Source organism: Zootoca vivipara, chromosome 10 (assembly GCF_963506605.1).
Source record: "Zootoca vivipara chromosome 10, rZooViv1.1, whole genome shotgun sequence".
Classification (NCBI taxonomy): domain Eukaryota; kingdom Metazoa; phylum Chordata; class Lepidosauria; order Squamata; family Lacertidae; genus Zootoca; species Zootoca vivipara.
The window spans coordinates 48,898,974-48,921,516 of NC_083285.1; the positions used below are offsets into that span (position 1 = coordinate 48,898,974).

Genomic DNA, 22,543 nt, shown 5'->3' on the forward strand with positions numbered 1-22,543 from the left:
GCAAAGGAAGAGGAAAAAGTTGCTTTAGATTTCCAGCACCCAGAACAGCCATGTTCAATCCGATACAGATAAACCACTTAATATCAAGAGTACTTGAACTTAAAAGTCTGGATTTACTACCTTGTAAATGCCAGCTTGCAAACATAACAAACAGTGAAGGCCCATGAAAAGGAGATTCATTTTCCATTTCCTAGCTCTGAAAGTCTTCTAGGGGCCAAAGCTTTACGTGCAATGGTATAGTGACACCCCACCTTTCATTTCTCTCTGTCAGGGGTACACACCTCAAATCACTCCGTGGGACACTGCTATGTTAACTGGGGTAAACATTTTTATACAGATGTAGCCCAGTGCTTTCTTTCGAATACATTGTTACCCGCTTCCTCCTTTTCTCCCACAACCCCAGATACTCATCTCAAAGCAATCTCTAAGTTTCTTCTGTAGTGGCTCCCCTGTTGTGGAATGCTCTCCCCAGGAAGAGGGTGACACACACACACACACACACACACACACACACACACACACACCATGCATGATTGTATGTATCTCTTATCAAGTCCCCCCACAGAGATCTTTCTTCTCAACTAAAAAGCTTCCAACTCTTTAGTCCTTCCTCATAGAGGTGGTGTTCCAACACTCTGATCCTTTTGGCAGCTATTGGCTGCATCTCTTCCAGTGCCAAGACACCCAATTTAAAGAAGGCGACCAGAACTGTTGATAAACAGATGTTCCTACAAAGAGATGGGAGTTGACTGCATAAAGTCAGAGAAGTGGCCTTTGGCCCTTCTGTTTTGCACATCTGCCCAATGAAATGCTGATGCAACCCACATTGCACAACCCTGACTATGTTGAGCTATTGTCTCACGATTTCCAAACATAAAATATATGCCAGTAGCTAATTTTGACTTGAAAATTATACAAATGTATTACTAAAGAACAAGTTCCCACAAACAACCTGTACACATTTATAGAGAAAAGTCAGGGTGTCTGAATAAATCACCCCCTTTACCTTGCAGCCATCGAACTTGCGTGGCCGGTCCATATCCCCTTTCATTCTTGGCTGAAATCCTAAAAACTATGGCAGGTTTGGATGTGTGATCAACGTGGGCATTTGCAAGTTGGGCAGCAGTCACTGTACATGAGGTCTTAAGGCCACAATATATTTTCATGAACATAAGCTGATGAGGATTTTCATTCAGCTGGGTGGTTCTTATAGCCAAGTAAGCAGAATATTCCAAGATATTTCCTGAAGGCGAAACTGGAGGTTCCCATGAAAGGTGAATACAATCTGCACTCTGAGGGGAAACGGGAAATTAATCTCACATTGGGTAGGTACTAGCATATAAAGTTTCATTAGTTAATCAATACAGAATAAGATTTATATTTCAGGTTTAATTTGGGAGAAAAGAATTTTTAGGGTACCCAGCCATTTGTGCACAGGGCTGTTTAATTTCAGGTATGTGAAATTTAATTTCAGGTATGTGAAATCAGGTTAAGGTTCCTCAGTAGTGAGGGGGAAGCACAGAGCACATGCTTCGATTCTGCATTCAGACCCTGGATAGGCAATTACCACTGTCCCAACCTAGGAGAATGGGCAATTACTGTTTGTAATGCACAAACTGCTCCATATATATTTTCCTGACTACTGTAATTCTCTAGCACTCCTCAGTGGTAGACCTATATTATAAAACAAGCTTCTTTTCTTTAACCTGGTGCTCTCCAGATGCTTTATACTACAACTCCCATCAGCACTAGCCAGTATGGCTAAGCTGGCTGGGGCTGATAGGGAACAGTAGTCCAAAAGATTTGAAGGGCATTAAGTTTAGAAAGAATATTACACAATACAGATATGGGGCCGAGGCAGAGACGCAGCATCTTGCCTAAGGCCAACCAACGAGTTAATATGCCTGACCTGAAATTTAAATGAAGACTCCTTGCTGACAGCTCATGCTGTCAGCCACAATGGTAAAATGGGTTAAGAGTTTATGCATTCTGAGGTATAGTTCTGTGAGCCAGATTTCCTCCCCTGACTTTTGCTTATTTCAATTCCAAGTCTGCTTACTTTGCTCAGTGTACCTTATATTGCCATCACTGACGTTTACCAAGAATTGTGAGGTCTAAGAGTGGCCTCTTTAGCTTTGCATGGAACACAAATCCGCATGACTATCATTTCTTACCTTGCTAATTTTGACAATGGAAGGTGCTCCAGGAAATCCTGGGATACAGGTCTTAAATTCGCTGACTTTACTGAATGGCCCAACGCCACAGCCATTAATTGCCGCAACCCTGAACCTGTATAAAGTGCCAGGAGCAAGATCCTGTTTCTTAAGTAAACTGTTGTTTGGAATTTCTGCATTATCTACCTACATTTTTTTTAAAAAAGCATACAAAGACATAGAAATTAAACATTAATTTGATCCATATTTCTTAAAATAATCTAAACAAACTAGCATGCTATTCCTTTGCAGATGGTGAATCCTGAATGCCTGCTAGGTTCAGCTTCCTTGTACAAGAAGTCATTAGCAATATTAAAGACGTAAGGAGCACTGTTCAGGCAAACCTGAATGCTTTCAAAGCCCATTGATGTCAATGAAGCAACTGACCCCACCCCCACCCACCATGGCCTCCTCCACCTCTTTCCCACTTTTCTTCTCAATAATAAATAATAATAATAAAGAAGCAACCGACCATATACTTAAACCTTTCCCATTGTGATAAGTGGGATTCTAATGTGTTTAACTGTGGCTGTGCTTGCAGACAAATCTTTCTAGGAGATCCTAGAAGTTGGGGCAGCAGGTTGGAACATGAAAACAGGCACTGGCGGAGGGAGAGGAGTGAGGGGGGACTGCACCGCCCCCAGCAGCATGATCCCGGCAGAGTGCCATCGCGGCTCCCCCCCCCAGGACGCGCACCACATCCCTGCAGGCGGCACACACCCCAGGACGCGCGCAGCCCCACCCCGCCTGCTCTCTGCCCCCCGGTGCCAGAGCATGAAGCTCCGCCACTGAAAACAGATAACAATTGCAAGAATAAAACAGCAATAATGCAAAAGCCAAAGGGCAATAGATATGAAATTAAAAACACTGAACTGTACAAAATCTAGGCTGATAGTTTATTGAGTGTGGGACTCTAAAGTGATCCAACTAGATACCCAATGGATATTCAGTCTGCCTATTGAAATGGATATTGAAATTCCTATGAAATCAACATTTTACTATATATTATGATGAGGTTTGTGTTTTTATTTTACATATGTTACATGCTGCTTTGTAGAGCATAGTTCTCAAAAAGCAGATTAAACAAAGACATAAATGAACGAATACTAGATACTAAGAAAAATAATAAAAATGTTCAAACAGGGAGGAAAGTCATGTTAGAATATGTTAGAATACATAGGTAAAGAAATTAACAGTTACCTTGCTGGAAATTATGGCCTTTTCTTCCTGCAACAAATAGAACTGGTTCACTAGAGCACTGTTGCTTTGAAAAATGCCAACATCATACCACCTTCGTTCTTGTTTTCTTGCCTTCTGCTTTGGTGGTGAAGTTTTCTGTGGTTTGGAGAACAAGTTTCATTAGAGTATGGATGGTCTGCACAACAAGAAATTGCATCTACCCCCCTTCTCTCTAGAAGTTGCCCTTCTGCTGCATGAGGTTGCCTAAAGCAAGATTCTCCAGACCTACAGGGCAAGACTTGACTCCATAATTGCCTTGTTCAGCTACAGCAGGGGTAGGCAACCTCAGGCCTGTGGGCCGGATGCGGCCCAATTGCCTTCTCAATCCGGTCCAGGAATCAGCATGTTTTTATATGAGTAGAATGTGTCCTTTTATTTAAAATGCATCTCTGGGTTATTTGTGGGGCCTGCCTGGCGTTTTTATATGAGTAGTGCTTTTATTTAAAAGGCACCTCTGGGTTATTTGTGGGGAATAGGAATTTGTTCATTCCCCCCCCCCCCACCAAAAAAAATATAGTCTCCGTTCTGGGGTTCCCTGGTGGCAGAGGGGGACTCCCGGAGTGGGGGGGAGGGGGGGAGGGGGAGAACCAGCTGGAAAAAGAGCCATCCCTTCCTATCTTCCGTACCCTGGAGGCTCTCAGTGGCAGGGAGAGTTCTGGGGTGTGGGGAGAAGGAGGGGAATGGAAGGAGATATATAAGTAAACAAATAAAAAAAAATTATTGATAATTTGATTAATTGGCTAAATGGACAATTTTAAATTAAATGAGATTAGAATGGTTGGTAAATAGTGAAAACTGTAAAGATGGAGTTGGCAAATGAAAATCAACAAAGGGGGGGGGGGTCTGGGGAAGCCTAATAGACAATGTTTAGGAAATTAGATAAGATTTGAATTTTTGATGTTATGTGTTTTGTTTTTATTTTTATCATACGCTGTGGGTTTTTTTCTTCTGTTTTTTCTTCTTCTTTTTTTTTTGTTTGTTATTATTTTTATTTTATCTTTTCTTTTTTCTTATCGTTTTTGAATGTTAAAGTTAGACAACAGCTGGGTGGATATTCGCCTGTTCCTATCCTTGCCATCCTAGGACCTCTTGGTGGCAGAGGGAGGTTCAGGGGGGAAGGGGGGAGGTGGATAGAGACCCAACTATAAAATGAACCACATTTGATTGCCTTCCTCTCGGGGGGTTCTCTTGTGGGAGGAGAGAGCTCTGGGAGGGGGGTAGGAGAATGTGAAAAATATGTTATGTATGTGTATGGTCTTTGTTATTATGTAAAATCTTATGTAAAGTCAATAAAAAATTAATAAAAAAAATATATATATAGTCCGGCCCACCACATGGTCTGAGGGACAGTGGACCGGCCCATGGTTGAAAAAGGTTGCTGACCCCTGAGCTATAGCTTTACTGACAGCATTCCTGCACTATCATCTGCAGAGGGCAGTGTTTCTAGAAAGACACTGAAATGACCAAGAGTTATGCAAAATAAATTTTTGAGATTTTAGAATAAAGTTAAAAACACGCCTGACTTTCAATTTTGATGGCTAGAAAAAATTACTCATTTGCTCTCTTCCATGGATTCTGCTGGCTGGACTACTATAAACATTTTTTTTAAATCCTATTTCCTTGCATATATTTTTCAAAATTGGAGGCCATCATTTGTTAAGCTATTTCACAAACAAGAGAATGTCCTTGCTGATATTTACCACTTGTTACCAACTTCAGCTAGTTTGCCAATTCCATGTATTGGTAACCTTAAAAATGGATTACTGCAATACACTATAATTGGGGTTGCCCTTTAAGACTGGTTCAGAAACTGCAGTTCCAGGGAGCACCATTCATTGTGTATGTAACATCTGTCTTGAACAAACTGCATTGACTACCCATTTGCTATCAAGCCAAGTTTAAGGTTCTACTGTTAGTAAGTCCTAAACAACTTGGGACCAAGCTACCTGAGGGAACGCCATCTCCCTTGGAGAGCTACTTGCACACTGAGATCAGCAGACTGAGGCCTACTTGCTGGTACCACAATCTTTTAAAAGAGGGACTTTACAGTGGTAGCACCTACCATACGAAACAGCCTTCGTACAGCATGTACCTTCTATGTTTGCAACACAGGTGAAAAACTTCCTCATTTACTCAGGTGCTCCCCCCCCCCCGATTGCAATATTGGCTGTTATTTTTGACTGCACATGCTACCACCTATTGAAGACTACTGTATATCTTACAGTAATTGCTGGAATTGGTTGTAAAATGATTTTCATATGGTTTTATTGTTTATGTTATGTTTTAATTGCCTTATAAATAATAAAATTGTTGCTGTTGCTTCACTCTTTTTCTTTTCAGTAGGGTTTATGCAGAAGACACTTCCAGAGGGCTGAATCAGGCATGGAAGGATGGCGATGTGCATCCTGTTGGGCTGTATATTTAAAATCATGATGTCCAGGTGTAACAAAACTTATGTGAACAAATGCAATACACCAGTGTAATACTGGCAATATCCTTTACTTTAAAATGTCATGTACTTACAGGCAATTGTATAGCTGAATCATTTGGACTAACAGAAGCAACTCTTGTTGGGGTAACAGCAATCTCTTTAACTAGAAAAAAATGATATTAAGAACTATTATTAATTCAGGGAAAAACACTTCAGCAAATAAAGCATTCAGCAGCTATTGTTCAAATGTATTTCAAAAAGAAAGGTTCAATCCTATTTTGTGCGATGCACTCATAGCTTAATGCTGACTTTCAATTTAGGAAGCCGTAAAACTACCCGGTATCAATAGCAACTACAGTGGTATCTTGGTTTACGAACTTAATCTGTTCCAGAAGTCTGTTCTTAAACAGAGACCGTTCTTAAACCGAGGCGCGCTTTCCCTAATGAGGCCTCCCACTGCCGGTGCCCTTCCACTGTCTGGATTCTGTTCTTAGACCGAAGTAAAGTTCTAAAACCGGGACACTACTTCCAGTTTTGCGGAGTTCGTTCGTAAACAGGACTGTTCTTCAACTGAGGTACTACTGTATATATAATTACAGTATACAGAGAGTATATAACTATGCAGAGTGGAAGGAACAGGTATGATGGTTTGGAATTAATATATATTACTGAGTGCATGGCTGCCTCACTCTGTCTAACAGTAAGACCATCCCTGGCAGGTCTTGCACATGGGCCCAATGATACACATCACAGTTTATCACCTTTTAAAAAATGCTGTTTTTTTAAAGTACACCAAGAAGAACTTGCAGTACAGCTCTGGCAGGAGAAAAGATGCTGTTCAGGAACAGACAAGATAAGCTCTACTGCATACCATGTCAAAGCCATTTATTCCAGCCAGATTTTAATAACTCAGTTCCTATCATGATCACTGACATTTTCTCATATTATCGAGCAAAAGTATAGAGCGATAAACAGAAACTCTTGTTTTTGAACCTGCTTCCTGTGTGTGGAAATGTCTCTTATTGCCTCAACTGACAGGCTTTTTTACTACTCACAGCTATGGAAAACCCAACTGCATCCTCCAAAAGAGCATTTGCCATTGTATAAGGACTATTTTCACTCAACTCAACTTTAGTTGACCTTCATTTATTAAACTGAGCATGTGTTCTTGTCCTGCTTATATCATCAAGTGCATCTCACAGTATTGGCCTGAATATAAGCTGCACTTTCCCCCCAAATTTTGACCTTGAAAAGTTAAAGTGCAGCTTATATTCACAACCTTAAAGTATGCAGCCAGGAGCACGGGGCAAACAGCGCCAGGAGCACAGTGAAGTGGCACCTGCCCTGTGTGTAGTCCCACATCCTCTCCCCCAAGACCGGGAAGGAAGAGAGCAGGGAAGGGGAAAGGCTGCAGGTTATATTCCAGTGCAGCTTATATTTGGGCCAATACAGTGTGTTTCCATGTATATTGAAAGGTGGTACAGAAGCAGCTCTAAGGCATGGAGCTTCTGGGACTTCACAGCAGGTACCACCACTATTACACCCAATGGAAGGCAAGAGGCGGGAAGGCGGATTTTGGCGTCACACAGGGTGCCACTGAAATTTGAGACACCAAGGTTCATCACTGGGTGGCATATAAATGAAATAAAAAATTAAAAAATATAAGCTGCCCCCATAGGTTCTTCTTACCTAAAGTGCTAGCAGGCAAACATAAAGAGGTGCTGGACTCTTTGGAAGCGGAATGGTCTTTCTCTGCATTTTCAGGTTCTGGGACCTTTACTTTAGTTTCTGAAATTGAAATTTGCACCTACACATGGAAGAACAGTAACAGCAATTATTTGATAATAATTATATTTCACCAGGCTGTCACAGCATAGCCCTCAATTCTGAGGGAGCTCTTCAATACTATGTATCTCACCCATTGAATCTAAGACACAATCAAAAGTCTTCCTTGGACAGAAAGAGCAACTTTGGCAGAATTCTCAATTTATGCATCTCTGCTGCACACTTCAATTAGTCTGTGTCTCACACGCTGGAAGCAGCAGTGTGCGGGGAGAGCTCTACCTAAGATTCTGTTGCTCCCCACACTAGAAGGACAGCTCTTTGATTTGTGTAGTAATGAATCAGTGCATTGAGTCAATGTTGCTTCCATTTCAGCCCCTGCACAAGTTAAATGATGCAGCCTAGCAGGCTCCCAAGAAGGGACAGGGAACCTTTTCCAGCTCAAGCGGCACATTCCCTTCTGGGTAACCTTTGGGGGTTCCACATGCCAGTGGCAAACAGTAGGCTAGCTTCTATACACACACACACACACATCCATTGTCCATCCAGGCAAGCAAGAGTAATTATTCTTATTTATAGCCTTCAAAAGTAAATACTTACGTTGTTTGGGACTTTATTGAGCGTTTGGCTGTGAAGATCCAGCTTGATTCCTGAAGAAAGGATGATATTCATTAATTTTAGGCTTTGCTGGAGAGAAGAACCATCTTTTGTGTAAATGTAAACATGATCAACAGCAGAATCTTACATAAAGCTTTTAGCTGCTCTGAGGGCTGTTATTCCATTTCAGTTATCACAGAAATGCAGTTTCACTCCTCATCAATGTCAGAAAGACAAGAATTTTCTCTACAATCAAAACCTCCATTTCTCATAACAACATATTCAAAAGTGAAACATATAATGTAAGTCAGGAGTCGTCAGCTCAGTGCCTAAAGGATATTGTATTATTTTTCCCCACCCTTATTTTTTTCCTTTGGAGGGATTGCTGCACAGTGCACTCTTCCTTCACATTTATAAGTGTGAGGGACAGGGGATATCGCGAAGTCCCTCCCCTCCTGAGTTCAAGCCCGTCCCCGAGCAAAGGGGAAAGCAGGGAGAGTTCCGATTCCAGTGGGGAAGCAGGAAGTCGTGTCCGAGGCTCAGGCAAGGTAGAGGAGCCAGGGTCCCAGGTGGGACAGGAAGGGGCAAGCAAGGGGGGAAGACCCATCCCTCCAACTCCAGAATTACGCAGGAAGAGGAGGGGCAAGAGGATGGGTCTGCCAAAGCTTTTGTGTTGGAGAAAGACGCGCCAAAAGCCATTAGGAGGTTCTGAAACCGACTGACAACATCGCTCCGTGTAAATAGCAATGACTTGAGCACTGTAAATACGCAGCACCAATAAAAGAATAAAATGCAGAGCTGCGTAGCGTCGTTACTCTGAAGTAGTCCACTCCGGCCACTGTGACAGCAACCTCCTAATCATTTTTGGGCTACTTCGGAGTTGCCGGGATGAGCGTGTCCGAGGCGGAGAAGTGGCGGCAGATCGCTGAGCAAGCCCAGCTAGAACTGCAACAGCTGTCGCTGCAGGCGCAGGGAGAATTGAAGGCAGCTAAAGAGGAGACTAAGAAGGTCCAGGACGACCGGCTACAACTTGCGGAACAGGTGAGAGAGCTCCAGGAAAAAGAGCAGCATTTAAGGGCGGTGGCGGTAGACCTCCAAAACAAGCTGGATGCAGAGAAAAACAAGGCGGGAGGGGCTCCCCAAGTCCAAGTGCTGCCAGGAAGGAGAGCAGGGACCCTTGTAAGCAAGTTCAATGGAGACCCGAAGGAGTTTCAGGGCTTTGAGACTGAGATCGTGTATGCTCTTGAGCTGCACCAGAATGAGTTCCCCGATGATGAGCACAGAGTAGCGTTTATTGTGGAACATCTCACCGGAGCAGCCAGGGAGTGGCTAAGACCATTAATCGCAACCAAGAATCCTTGCATGAAAAATGTCCAACAATTTCTAGAAGGTTTGAGGACGATGTATTCGTCCGATAGTCATTTGGACCAGACTAAGGAGGAACTGCATAATTTACGCCAAGGAAATATGACAGTTCGCGCATATTGGGCGAAATTCACCATGCTGGTGCACAGACTGGGGTGGGTTTTGGATTCGCCTCCCATGCAAGCTGCGTTTTACTTGGGTTTGAGCGAGGAGGTGAAGGATGAACTCTCGAGAGGTCCAAAGCCCAGTACTATGGATCAGCTGAGCAAAGCAGCTCTGGCGGTGGGGGTGAGGCAGGAATCCCGGTGGAACGACAAGCAAGCGACGCGCGCAAAGCGGGCTTGGTTCCCACGGTCGCAGGAGAAGCCACTCCCTCAACAACCCTTTCAGGCCACGCCTGGAGCCAGCCAGGACCAGGAGCCCATGCAGATTGATAGCGCGCGCGCGCGGGCTTTTCAAACCCCAGCGGCGCCAAGACGCAAGGAGGGAAGGGGCGGGAATTGCTTTCTCTGCAACTCACCCCAGCATCTCGTCAGAGACTGCCCACATCGCAGGGAGTGGCAAGGAAAGGCGGGAACGGTGGTGCCCTCCCCCACTGACGCAGCACCACAGCAGGGAAACGGGAAAGCCTGGCTGCAGGAGACAAGGGGCAGCAGCCAGGCACAGTCAGCAGACAACAGCCCCAGCCCGCCCACCCGCACAGAGAGGTGCAGAGCCAGCCCACCCCTCCCAGAGCAGGAGTGGTTCTAGAAGTGACGCTAACGCTCCCAAATGGCTATCCCCTGACGGTCCTCGCCTTAATTGACAGTGGGGCGTCCGCCAACTTCTTCTCGAGAAGCTTTGCAGAAGAGCACCAAATCCAGCTTTTGCAGTTGGATTTTCCTCTGCACGTAGCAACCATTGACGGCAGGGAGCTGCTGGGAGGGGCCATCACACATCAAACCCCCCCCATGAGAATGACGGTGGGAAGGCACTCAGAGACACTGGCGTTCAACGTCACCACCATCTCAGACCCCCCCATCGTCTTGGGCATGAGCTGGCTGGCGCGCCACGACCCCTCCATCAGTTGGCACCAGAGGTGCATCACGTTTGGGTCAGACTTTTGTCTGGAACATTGCATGCAGCACCAACCAGGGGAGGGGCCTCCGATAGCCACGGTGGCCACCATGCATATCAAAGGGGGTGAGGCAATACCCAAGCAGTACTGGGACCTGCAGGAGGTCTTCAGCGAAGCGGAGTCCGACCACCTACCCCCGCACAGGCCTTTTGACTGCCAGATCAACCTGGTGCCAGGGGCGACGATACCCCCAGCCAAGCTGTACGCCATGTCAGACCAGGAGCTGGAGGATCTGCGCGCTTTCATCGACAAGAACCTCAAGCGGGGGTTCATAAGGGAAAGCAAGGCAGCAGGGGGCAGCCCGGTCTTCTGGGTGGACAAGAAAGACACGCAACAGCGCCGTCTTGTGGTGGACTTTAGACGGCTGAATTCGGTGACAGAGCCCGTGGCTTTCCCCATGCCCAGAGTGGATGATCTCCTGACAGCGGCACGCAGGGGCAAGATTTTCACCAAGCTGGACCTAAGGGGGGCGTACAACTTGATCAGGATCCGGGAAGGAGATGAATGGAAAACCACGATGTTCACGCCTCTGGGCTCTTTTGAATATCTGGTGATGCCCTTCGGTTTGCAAGGGGGCTCAGCATGCTTCCAGGCCTTCATGCACCACGTCCTGGGGTCCCTCCTCTTCAGGAAATGCTTGGTCTTCCTAGATGACATCCTTATCTACTCGAATGACCCAGTGCAGCATGTGAAAGATGTCAGAGAGGTGTTGCAACGCCTGAAGGAGAACCACCTGTATGTGAAGCTGGAGAAGTGCAAGTTTCACACCAAAGAGGTGGACTTCCTGGGCTACAAGCTGTCAGACAAGGGGCTGGCGATGGACAAGGACAAGGTGCAGGCCATCCTGGACTGGCACAGCCCCAGGACGCGCAAAGATGCCCAACGCCTACTAGGCTTCGCTAACTTCTACAGGAAGTTCATCAAGAACTTCTCTCGCGTTACGGCTCCCATCACGGACTGCCTGAGAGGCAAGCAGAAGTTCAAGTGGACACCAGAGGCGCAAGCAGCGTTCGAAAGCCTCAAGAGAGTGTTCGCCTCAGACCAAAACCTGTTCCATGTGGTGCAGGACGCGCCCCTACGCATTGAGACAGATGCTTCTGAAAAAGCTGTGGGCGCAATTTTGTTGCAACTGGACGCCAACAGGGAGTGGAGACCCTGTGCCTTCTTCTCCAGGAAGCTGACACAGCCTGAACGCAACTACACAGTGTTTGATAGGGAACTTCTTGCGATCTACGCTGCGTTCCAGCACTGGCGACACTTCCTGGTGGGCGCGAAGCACCCCATCCAGGTGTGCACAGACCACAAGAACCTGGAGTTCTGGAGAACTGCCAGGGTGCTCAACCAGCGGCAGATACGGTGGGCAGAGTTCTTCTCGAACTTCAACTTCTCCATCCACTACATCCCGGGGGAGCAGAATGTCAGGGCGGATGCCCTCTCCCGCAAGCCAGAGTACATGGAGGAGGAGGCGCCACCAGCCCCAAGGCACATTTTCCCCCCGTCGGCATGGTCCTGCGGAGCAGCTGTGGTGAGCGAGGCAGAACTCACAGCACTGACGGCAGCGGATGAATTTGCCAACCGCATCTTCAGAGAACTGAGAGGGGGGAGGGAGCAGGCAAAAGACTTTGCAGAACGCAGAGGGCTGCTTTTCTACAAGGGTGCGCTGTACCTACCCACCACCCAGCTTCGACGTACGGTCCTCAAGCAGATGCACGACAACCCTACAGCGGGGCATTTTGGAAGGGACAAAACCGCTCACCTAGTCATGAGACACTTCTGGTGGCCAGGGGTGCGGGAAGATGTTCGAGACTATGTAAGGGGCTGTACCACCTGCCAGCGGGCGAAGGTGGTCAGAGCAGCGCCACCAGGGTTGCTGGAGCCCTTAGCCACACCACACAGGCCGTGGGAAGTGGTGTCCATGGACTTCATCACAGATCTGCCTTCGTCCAGGGGTAAGACTGCAGTGTTGGTGGTGGTGGACCTTATGTCCAAAATGTGTCACTTTATACCGTGTGCCAGGGCAGTCTCGGCAGAAGAGACAGCCAAACTGTTTGTTGATCACATTTTCAGACTGCATGGATTACCTTTAAGGGTTATTTCGGATCGTGGCCGCCAATTTGTTTCCAGGTTCTGGCGGCGGCTCATGAACCTCCTGCAGGTGGAGGTCAGCTTGTCGACGGCTAGACACCCGCAGACCAACGGACAAGCGGAGAGGGTCAACGCCATTCTGCAGCAGTACCTGAGATGCTACGTCAGCCAGCGGCAAACGGACTGGGTGGATCGCTTGCCACTAGCAGAATTTGCCTACAACAATGCAGTGCACGTCTCCACAGGGGTGTCGCCCTTTAAGGCCAATTACGGGCGCGACCTCAGATCTTTCCCAGAGAGGGAGAGGGAGGAGGAGGAGGAGGAGGGCCCACAGGCTGAGGATTGGGCAGAGGAACTGGAGACGGTGCACCAGCAGCTCAGAGAACACTTGGAGAGGGCCAAGGAAGCGTACAAAAAGGGGGCAGATCGCCACAGGCGACAAGGGGAGGTCATCAGGGTGGGGGACAAGGTGTGGTTGTCCTCGGAGGGCCTTCCCACCAGAGGGAGGTGCAAAAAGCTGGCACCCAAAAGGCTGGGCCCCTTCACGGTCACGCAACAGGTAAACCCGGTGGCATACAGGCTGGCACTGCCAGAGGACATGAGGGTGCATCCAGTGTTTCATAGATCGCTGCTGTCGCCGTACAGGGAAAGCAGCAGGCTCCGAGACAGCGAACAAACCCCCGAGGGAGGGGGGGAGAGGGAAGGCAGGGAGCAACTCAATGAGGCCACGGCCATCCTGGATTCAAGGTGGGGGGTGGGGGGACTGGAGTACCTCATGGCATGGGAGGATGCTCCACCGTCCCAGAATGAATGGGTCCCAGCCACTCAGATACAGGAGGAATTCTTGGTGGAAGAATTTCACGCCCTCTTTCCCCACAGACCCAAGCCCTGGCACATGGAAAGGGAGGGGGAGGAGGAGGAGGCACGGGAGAGCAGCTCACCATGGCGCTGGGAAGCGGAGTTTGAGGAACCAGAGGATGAGGTATGGGTGTCACCGAGATCCACCCAGTCAGAGGAAGGAGCAGATTGGCAGAACGTTTTTACCCCCACCAGCTCTGACGCCACGGACTTTTTGGGATTCCCGTCCGCCCAGGCGGAAGGGGGGGGCTCGCAGGACTGGGGGGAGGTATTCACACCAACGGGCTCGGAGAGCACTGAGTTCTTAGGCTTCCAGTCGTCACCGACACATGGGGGGGGCCTGGGGAGGGGTGAAGGAGAGCTTGGGAGGGGGGTGGATGTGAGGGACAGGGGATATCGCGAAGTCCCTCCCCTCCTGAGTTCAAGCCCGTCCCCGAGCAAAGGGGAAAGCAGGGAGAGTTCCGATTCCAGTGGGGAAGCAGGAAGTCGTGTCCGAGGCTCAGGCAAGGTAGAGGAGCCAGGGTCCCAGGTGGGACAGGAAGGGGCAAGCAAGGGGGGAAGACCCATCCCTCCAACTCCAGAATTACGCAGGAAGAGGAGGGGCAAGAGGATGGGTCTGCCAAAGCTTTTGTGTTGGAGAAAGACGCGCCAAAAGCCATTAGGAGGTTCTGAAACCGACTGACAACATCGCTCCGTGTAAATAGCAATGACTTGAGCACTGTAAATACGCAGCACCAATAAAAGAATAAAATGCAGAGCTGCGTAGCGTCGTTACTCTGAAGTAGTCCACTCCGGCCACTGTGACAATAAGGTATAAGGAAAAATAAGAATCAGCATTCTCTACTTGCTCCCATACCTGACTGAAACTATGGAAGTAACAGGATTAGTCAGATTCCTGCTCTACTGACATGAAATGACACAAGGCAAGGGTGACATGGTGATCAGTTACCCCATCCTCTCCACAAAGTGCATTTGGGGCTATAGCAGGGGAAAATTGACTTTACTTTCACATTGCTTCAAAAAGATGGACTATCTTACCTTGCACGCTTGGTGATGATGCTTCGGGTGCCATGTTAATAGGTATTTCAGCTGTAACAGGTGTTGGCATCTCCAAATTTAATTGAAGAAGGTAACCTTCAACAGTAGGAACTTCATCCCATTTAACTTGGAATGAATTAGTAGTAGCTCTGATCAGCTGTACTTGTGATGGTGCTGGTGGTTTCTCTTAAAGGAGAATAGTGAGCTCCAGTTACCATTAGGATGCAGTGTTTTAGGATGGGCTATGATTTCTCAACAAAATATTTATCTATGATACCAAAAAAGCCTATGTTCCAACAGGTTGTTAAGCAAAGCCAAGAATGAACTGTTTCTATCTGTAACCCCAACCATAACAGTCTTTTTGTCAATAAAACACAGTTAAGATTGCATGTGTCTCATTAAAACTGGGAGGACTGAAAAAGCTGAAAAAATCCAGGGATATTAGGATTTTAGCCACATCATGGCTTTGTCTATCAGGCTACAGACATTTCTTTCTTAGGGCTGGGTCCTCCCTTTGGGAAGTATATGCACAAATGAAATTTGCAGGACAAATATGGCACCGGTTCCTTACCCAAGGAATAAGCAATTAACCACCTATCAAGCACTCCAGTCCACAGACAGCCACCAGGTTGCCTACAACTTACTTGTGTGAGAAAAGAAACCTTTGGTCACAGCCAGCCTTACAGAATCTGGGTTGGAGAATTGATAATGTTATGTTTAAATCAACCCTAAATGTGGATGTTGAGAATAAGGATGATCCTTACAAATTTCAATTGCACAATAACAGTGTTTTTCAAAGTTTTGAAAAACCAAATGCATGTAACGCTCAAACAAGCTATAACAACTATCTGTAATGTTACTGAAAAGCATTAAGAGGGTACTCACCAATATCTAGATACCAAAGATCCTTGCAGCAAACCTGATTGTTCCAAGCTTTTCTGTATCCATCTCTGCCACTCCATATATACAGGCGAGTGCCAACTATGACAGCACAGTGGCCAGCCCTTGGGCCTGGCAACAGGTTATTTTTGTCTTCCTGGCAATCTCCTATCAGACCTATCCATTCTGTGGTATCTAGTAAATAAAACAGACAATCAAAATCAGTGTCCAAAGATAGGATTTTTAAAAATCTTACATTATTTTGCTGATGCACAACATCACCTAAAATTAGCAATCTATAAAACGGATATGAGCAGATATAAAAATTCAAAGACAAATCTCTGCACATAACACGTTTTTTTAGAATATGAAAATTAGTCAATTTCTTTTCTGTAAATTCTGAATCTTAGCTTCTCAGCCTTAGATCAAGGATTCCATTTGGCTGATTTTTGTTTGTATCAAATGTATCATTCATTGGATAGAGACTGGAATGTTGAAGAAATGTGCTCCTGGCTGGTTGTGTATAACAAAACCAAGGAGGCTATCATTTATTATAAAGAAATAGACTGAAGTGCAATCATTGTTCTAAAACTGATTCCAACTTCAAATATTTTGCTTCTCCCAGTTGAAACCTGAACATTTACTTGATTGCCAGAGGAGACAGAGGATATGGGAGAAGCCCCACTATGCAAGGTGCCACAAGATACACTGGCAAATGGAACTAACAGTTCTACTAGCAAAGCTACATCCGTGAAACTGCTGAAACACGGTGGTGTTGTGGAGAAGGAGCACATGCACCTATATCCATCAATAAACAGCCACATTCCTGGCAATGGTACAAACACCAACCATGGCACAAGGAACTCCACTGCTGTTGATGTTGAGTGTGTTCCTAATATGTTCCCTTGTTGTTGTAACACCCCAATTGAAGAGCACTGGTGAAACTTACAAGGATGCTGGAATGGCTTGCCATTTTTACTTCACACTTGTATGTTTTGGTTGTGCATTTCCCCCCTTCCCATTTTGGCTCAGCATGTGTAGCAGAGGGAAATCTTTTTTGAAGTCAAGGGCAACATTTCTTCAAGGACTATTGAAGGCTAGGAAAAAAAATTTCCTCAAGCACCATATAAGCAGCCAGCACTCAACTGGCCAGGACCACCACTTTTCCTCTCTCCCTCTGCCCATGTAGCAGCAGTGTATCCCACCCCCGGAATATTTGGTATAGAGGGTAAAGGTAAAGGGACCCCTGACCATTAGGTCCAGTCGTGACCGACTCTAGGGTTGTGGCGCCCATCTCGCTTTATTGGCCGAGGGAGCCGGCGTACAGCTTCCAGGTCATGTGGCCAGCGTGACTAAGCCACTTCTGGCGAACCAAAGCAGCACACATAAACGCCATTTGCCTACCCACCGGAGCGGTACCCATTTATCTACTTGCACTTTGACATGCTTTCAAACTGCTAGGTTGGCAGGAGCTGGGACTGAGCAACGGGAGCTCATCCTATCTCAGGGATTCGAACCGCCGACCTTCTGATCAGCAAGCCCAAGCTCTGTGGTTTAACCCACAGCACCACCCACGTCCCTTGGTATAGAGGACTGCTCTGTAAATTAACAACAAGTACAAAGGTATACTAACCTAAGTTTAGGTAAGAAAATGAGCCAGTACATTTCCATTCTCCATCTTGAGAAGACACATTATCATCTGTGCTCTGTGGAATCCATCCACCAAAAATGTACATTCTGCGAATATAAGAGTGTTGTGGGAAAAGACAAGCTAATTTATTTTCTAAAGCTTTTTTCCCTATATTAAGAACATAAGAAGAGCCTGCTTGATGAGAAAAGTGGTCCACCTATGCCAGCATCCTGTTCTCACAGTGGCCAACCAGGTGGCTATGGGAAGCCCTCAGGCAGAACCCAAAAACAAGAGCATTCTGCCCTCTTGCAGTTTCCAATAACCAGTATTCAGAAGCACAATCCCTCCAACCACTGTATTAATTTCTCAGACAATTTTTAAATAAAAAGCTATGTTTCCTTTGCATTTACTAATTAGAACTTGACTCCCCTTCCACCACCTTCCCCCATGCCACATATAATTAAAAAGCTATAGATAACATAGGATCCCTATAATTAGTTTTCAAAATTAAAATAGCAGTTGTCAACTATCAAAATGATCTGTGTTCTTACAAAATGCAATCTGAAAACTGTCTCAGGAACAGCATGCAGCTACAGACAATCATTTATCACATGGTTGACCATTTCGGGGTGCATTTAATGGGTTTTGGAAACTGAAAATTTATAGGTGGCAACCACATGGAAAGCCAATCCTGTTTAATGAATGGAAATAATGTACTGCAATGAAACGGTATGGTAAAATTTCTCTCAACAGATAGCTGGAAGTTACATACACTGCCTTCCCACATGCTTATATCGCAAGAAGCAACCACAAGTAAAGAGCTGTTTGTAGCTATCTATTATCAAGCACTGGAATGTTTCACCAAATACAGTCCCGCATAACAAAACCATTAAGTACCTTTAACCAATCTGTTGGTGTTGCAAAATAGAGTGGGGGTATAGGATTAGTAAGTACTCTAAAAGGACCCCTGGACTATTAAATCCAGTCAAAGGTGACTATGGGGTGCAGCACTCATCTCGCTTTTCAGGCTGAGGGAGCTGGCATTTGTCCACAGACAGCTTTCCAGGTCATGTGGCCAGCATGATTAAACCGCTTCTGGCGCAACAGAGCACCACAGTGAGTGCCAGAGAGCATGGAAACACCTTTTACCTTCCTGCCACAGTGTTATCTACTTGCACTGGTGTGCTTTTGAACTGCTAGGTTGGCAGAAGCTGGGACAGAGAAACAGAAGCTAGGACAGAGAAAATGCAGGGATTCTGTGAATGGCATCAGAGCAACTGTAGCAATACTGAAATGAAGGGGATGTAGAACTAATCAATCCCTTGCATAGAAACATACAAATGAGTGTGTGTATGTGTGTGTGTGTTATACGAAGATGCTCAATTCTGGTCATCAAAGGAGACATATAAGCATAAGCATCTCACAGTTTACTTATGCTAGATTTTAATTAAGCTAGTAAGATTTATTCGCAGTAGTAGAAAACCTATGGCCGTCCAGATGTTGCTAAGTTCCAACTCCCATCAACCTCAGCCAGCATGGTTAATCATAGGAGGGATCATAGGAGTTGGAGTCCTGTCTAACATCTGGGAGACCAGGTTTTCGAACTTTGGTTTAGAGACATATGCCCCTGTCTTGCTCTAAACAGAAGCCCTAGGAAAATATAAAATCCAACATATTGTAAGTGATGGTGGTAGAAAAGTCAGAATCCTGCCCTTTCTGTTATTGGACTGCTCTGATGTTTACATTTTGAATGTCATCCATACATAAGTGGCATTCAGATCATATGGCTCAAGCGGTTCGAGGCCTACACATGATAGGATGGGCCTACATTCCTAAGAAGCTATAAAAATGGGACATCCAATATGTGAATATTTGGGGGATGGAGTCACATGGGTACAGTGAAGGAAGGTGGATCAGCTGGCACAACCCCAATCTCCCATGGTACATTGGATCAAATATCTAAATATGGCTGTGGCTGACTGTGTTAAAATTGCATTAATAGCCCCTGAAACAACCAAACATATCAAGTTCTTATCTACAACAGGCCTTAATTTCTACATACCTCAAACTTTTATTTCAGCTAACAAATAGCAACTTCCAGAAATGTCATTTATTAGCATTGTTTTAAGATTTTTTTTCTAGTGACATTGTGATGCATCATAGAATTATTTTCTAATGCAGTCACTTATACTATGCTCAATTCAAGGCAACTCTTCTCTGTTAAGCTACAATACTGCAGCTCTCACTATTAATAGAAGGGGTTGCATTTCCCCACCCCACCCCCAAAAAGATGTCACAGGTTCTCTTGTTAACTTCAGATAATTTAATGCAGAGACTTAAATGATCCCAAATAAAACAGTGAAAAGTTTCCAGGCATTCACCAAAATGCAAGCAATATGTTTCAATTTCCATAGTCTTTCAGCCTGTAGCAGAGCTTTTCAAAAGGCTAACACTGTTTGCACTTCACAGAGATGGACACAGGCAGGATCCCTAAATACAAATACTACAGTAACAGTCTCCTACTAAGTGTACCTTTCTATAGGTGAGCTTTTAACAACAGACATACTTGTTTCCTATTACATTGGCTGTATGGAGACTACGGGGAAGTGGCACTGTCCCTTTAATTTCTGGTTTCGACCAAGTCATTGTTTCTATTAAGAAAAACAGAGGGGTGCAGAGAAAAAGAATTTTTTGTTTATTTATTTCATAAAATGTATACACCTCAAAACACTTTACAAAGAGAATAAGACAATAAAATATGAGGACCACACTTGGGATGATATGTCTGTGCCATCCAGATTCTGCCTACAATTCTGGAGTAATGAACCTTGTTCCAAGCACCGTTTTGCAAGGATAGCAATAGTTTTAGGACAAAGATTTACAACCTCCATAAAAACATCAATTAAAACAATTTTGTTTTTAATTATACAGGCTCGTGAACAAGGATTTTAAAATGCACTGCATGGGCTCTCCATTGCCAGATAAGCACTGAATATTTTATCACATTCTTGACAAACAAATGCAGCTTCCGTTGCTGCAGTATGTCAGAACATACTACAAATTGAGCTAAAAAGGGCTTTTTTCACACCTTTTATAAGTTCTTGCCTAAAATATTCAGTTTCAATGCAGTCAGTTGCTGTTTTTTTGGGGGGGGGGAATGGTATCACACATATGCACCCGACAAAGGCCCAGGACTAGCTGCAACTTCTTGTTCAGAATATACACTATGGCAAACTTGGATTTGTTGCTGTGTACTGTGTGAAACAGCCCTAAGGCAAAGTCAAGGCAGTCACAGTTCCACAGCTGCCTCCCAACACTGCAATTAAAGTTGCAAACCCTTAGCAACAAATCAGTTTTCAGCATGTAAAAATACAACAAAACTTCACACTTGTAACTTCACTGTACTCACCTATGTCAAGCTCCCAAAGGTCATTAAGTCGACAGCCAGACATCCCTCCAAAAATAAACATCTTTGGGTTTCCAGAGTCTTTTCTACAGTATATAACAGCTGTGTGTGATTCTCGGGGTGAAGGCAGCACTCCTTTAGTCACTGGAATACTCCAGCCCATGACGCCTGAACCATGCTGTAGCTCCAGTTCATAGAAATCATTTAAATATCTAGATACATTAAAAAGAAACAAACAAAAGGGTCACTGACCTCTTTATGGAACTACTGCAAGGAAACTGTAGCCTATCAATACAGTTTTACAACATTGCCCACTAACAAAACTGCATGTGTTTTTGCAGAGCTGGCTAAAGTTGAGAAAGAACAAAAGAGGTATCACATTACTTTGGAATTCTCTTTTCCTGTAGACTTGCCAAAGCTAGTCTGTGGGTTGCATCCAACTCTGTATAGATTCATTAAAAGCAATGGCATTGCTAGTCACCACTAATGTAAGACCACTGATTTCAGTGGGCCGACACAGAATGTGATACAACGCTATCTACCTTCCTGAAGTATTATTCTTATTTAAGTTGCCTTAAATAAGTCTAACCAATCAGGGTGGATTTGATTTAAATCAAATCAATTTAAATCACTAGTAAGGCTTGATTTCAATCACTAGTCAGTAAGACTTGATTTCAATCATTTTTTTATAGAAAGACTCATTCTTGCTGGTATAATCTTAATATTTACAACCATATGAAGGTTTCATTTTGGAATAATAAAATTTCAGAGTATTTTTTAAAGTTATATCAAAAATTACTGATTTGGTTATACTATTATAAAAACATAGACAGATAATAATCAAATTATGGTGAGGTTTAATAAGTTAACTATTTATATTTGGACAACTTTTCTGCTGTACTTTATTGTAAGGAGAAAAATAATCATTTCTGTAATAATCATTTAAACAATTTATTTAACTAAAACAATAACATTATAGCATATGTATCCATGTTTGACAACTGACGTGGTTAAACATTTTTTTAAAAAAAACTTAGACTGAGTTTCATCACGCATGAAAAACTAAACAAATCCTTATTTCCTGGTGAATAGCCTTTGGACTATAATGTAACTTAAATAGAAGACTATATTTAGAAAGATTTTTTCCTCCAAAAGCATTTTATTTAAAAGATCCAATTTAAATAAAAAAATCTGATTTATATAAAAAAACCCGATTTTATTTTATTTATGTATTTTTTTAAAAAAATCATTGATTTTTATCCACCAACCAACTAACTTCCAAACTGAAGTACATACAAAGATGCTACAATTTAGAACTACTAAAGAGAAACTAATACTTCTTGAGATTTTACTGATTAGTTTGGAGAGTTTCTGTAGCATCAAAGCTTTTATTTGATTAATGCAACCTTCCAAAGTCACTATCACACCATTCTTTTTAATAAAACTTTTCAGTAACAAAGTTTCTGAATACTAACTGACAAATTAGCATTCTTTGTTTTGTTTTTGAATGGCAAACGTACATTAATAATCCAAAGTCCTAGAAGTTAGGGTGATCAAATTTCCCCTTTTAACATCCTTCAGGTATGCTATATTCTAATCACTATTGCCACAGAACTGTTTCCCTCCTTTTAAACTGTTCAAATATTAAAAGTCCCAAACAAAGAATTCCAAACATTCTGTTCCAGTTTCATCAGTGTACCTGGGAATGTTATTGTTCGTGTCTTCACTTTCATTTGCCAACCCACCAAATAAGTAACACTTGTTGCCGTACAGAGAAAAGCTGTGGCCAAGGCGAGGGCAAGGTGGCAAGCCTGCTGATGGGTGCTGAGGTCTCATTTTTTTCCATAGCCATCGACTTGCCTTGAAAACAGAACAGGAGCATGTTAACCTACATCTGTTCACA

The 22,543-nt window shown here is 44.5% G+C and overlaps 1 protein-coding gene across 3 annotated transcripts in view; it reads right to left on the bottom strand.

Moving 5' to 3' along the window:
- The window catches only part of HCFC2 (host cell factor C2), a 33,184-nt gene that overhangs the window by 5,266 nt on the left and 5,375 nt on the right, over positions 1-22,543 (bottom strand). For 2 of the 3 annotated variants that reach the window (XM_060279897.1, XM_060279898.1), the window contains exons 3-14: positions 22,340-22,500; positions 20,644-20,852; positions 19,801-19,885; positions 17,238-17,341; positions 15,611-15,799; positions 14,726-14,911; positions 8,266-8,315; positions 7,573-7,690; positions 5,976-6,046; positions 3,414-3,548; positions 2,175-2,360; positions 6-1,292 (exon numbers count right to left, since the gene is read on the bottom strand). In XM_060279897.1, the coding sequence (XP_060135880.1) occupies positions 963-1,292; positions 2,175-2,360; positions 3,414-3,548; positions 5,976-6,046; positions 7,573-7,690; positions 8,266-8,315; positions 14,726-14,911; positions 15,611-15,799; positions 17,238-17,341; positions 19,801-19,885; positions 20,644-20,852; positions 22,340-22,500 (1,824 nt within the window). In that variant the 3' untranslated portion in view covers positions 6-962. Of the gene's footprint in view, positions 1-5; positions 1,293-2,174; positions 2,361-3,413; positions 3,549-5,975; positions 6,047-7,572; positions 7,691-8,265; positions 8,316-14,725; positions 14,912-15,610; positions 15,800-17,237; positions 17,342-19,800; positions 19,886-20,643; positions 20,853-22,339; positions 22,501-22,543 lie in introns of those variants that run through there. The other variant, XM_035126930.2, reaches the window with a different exon arrangement.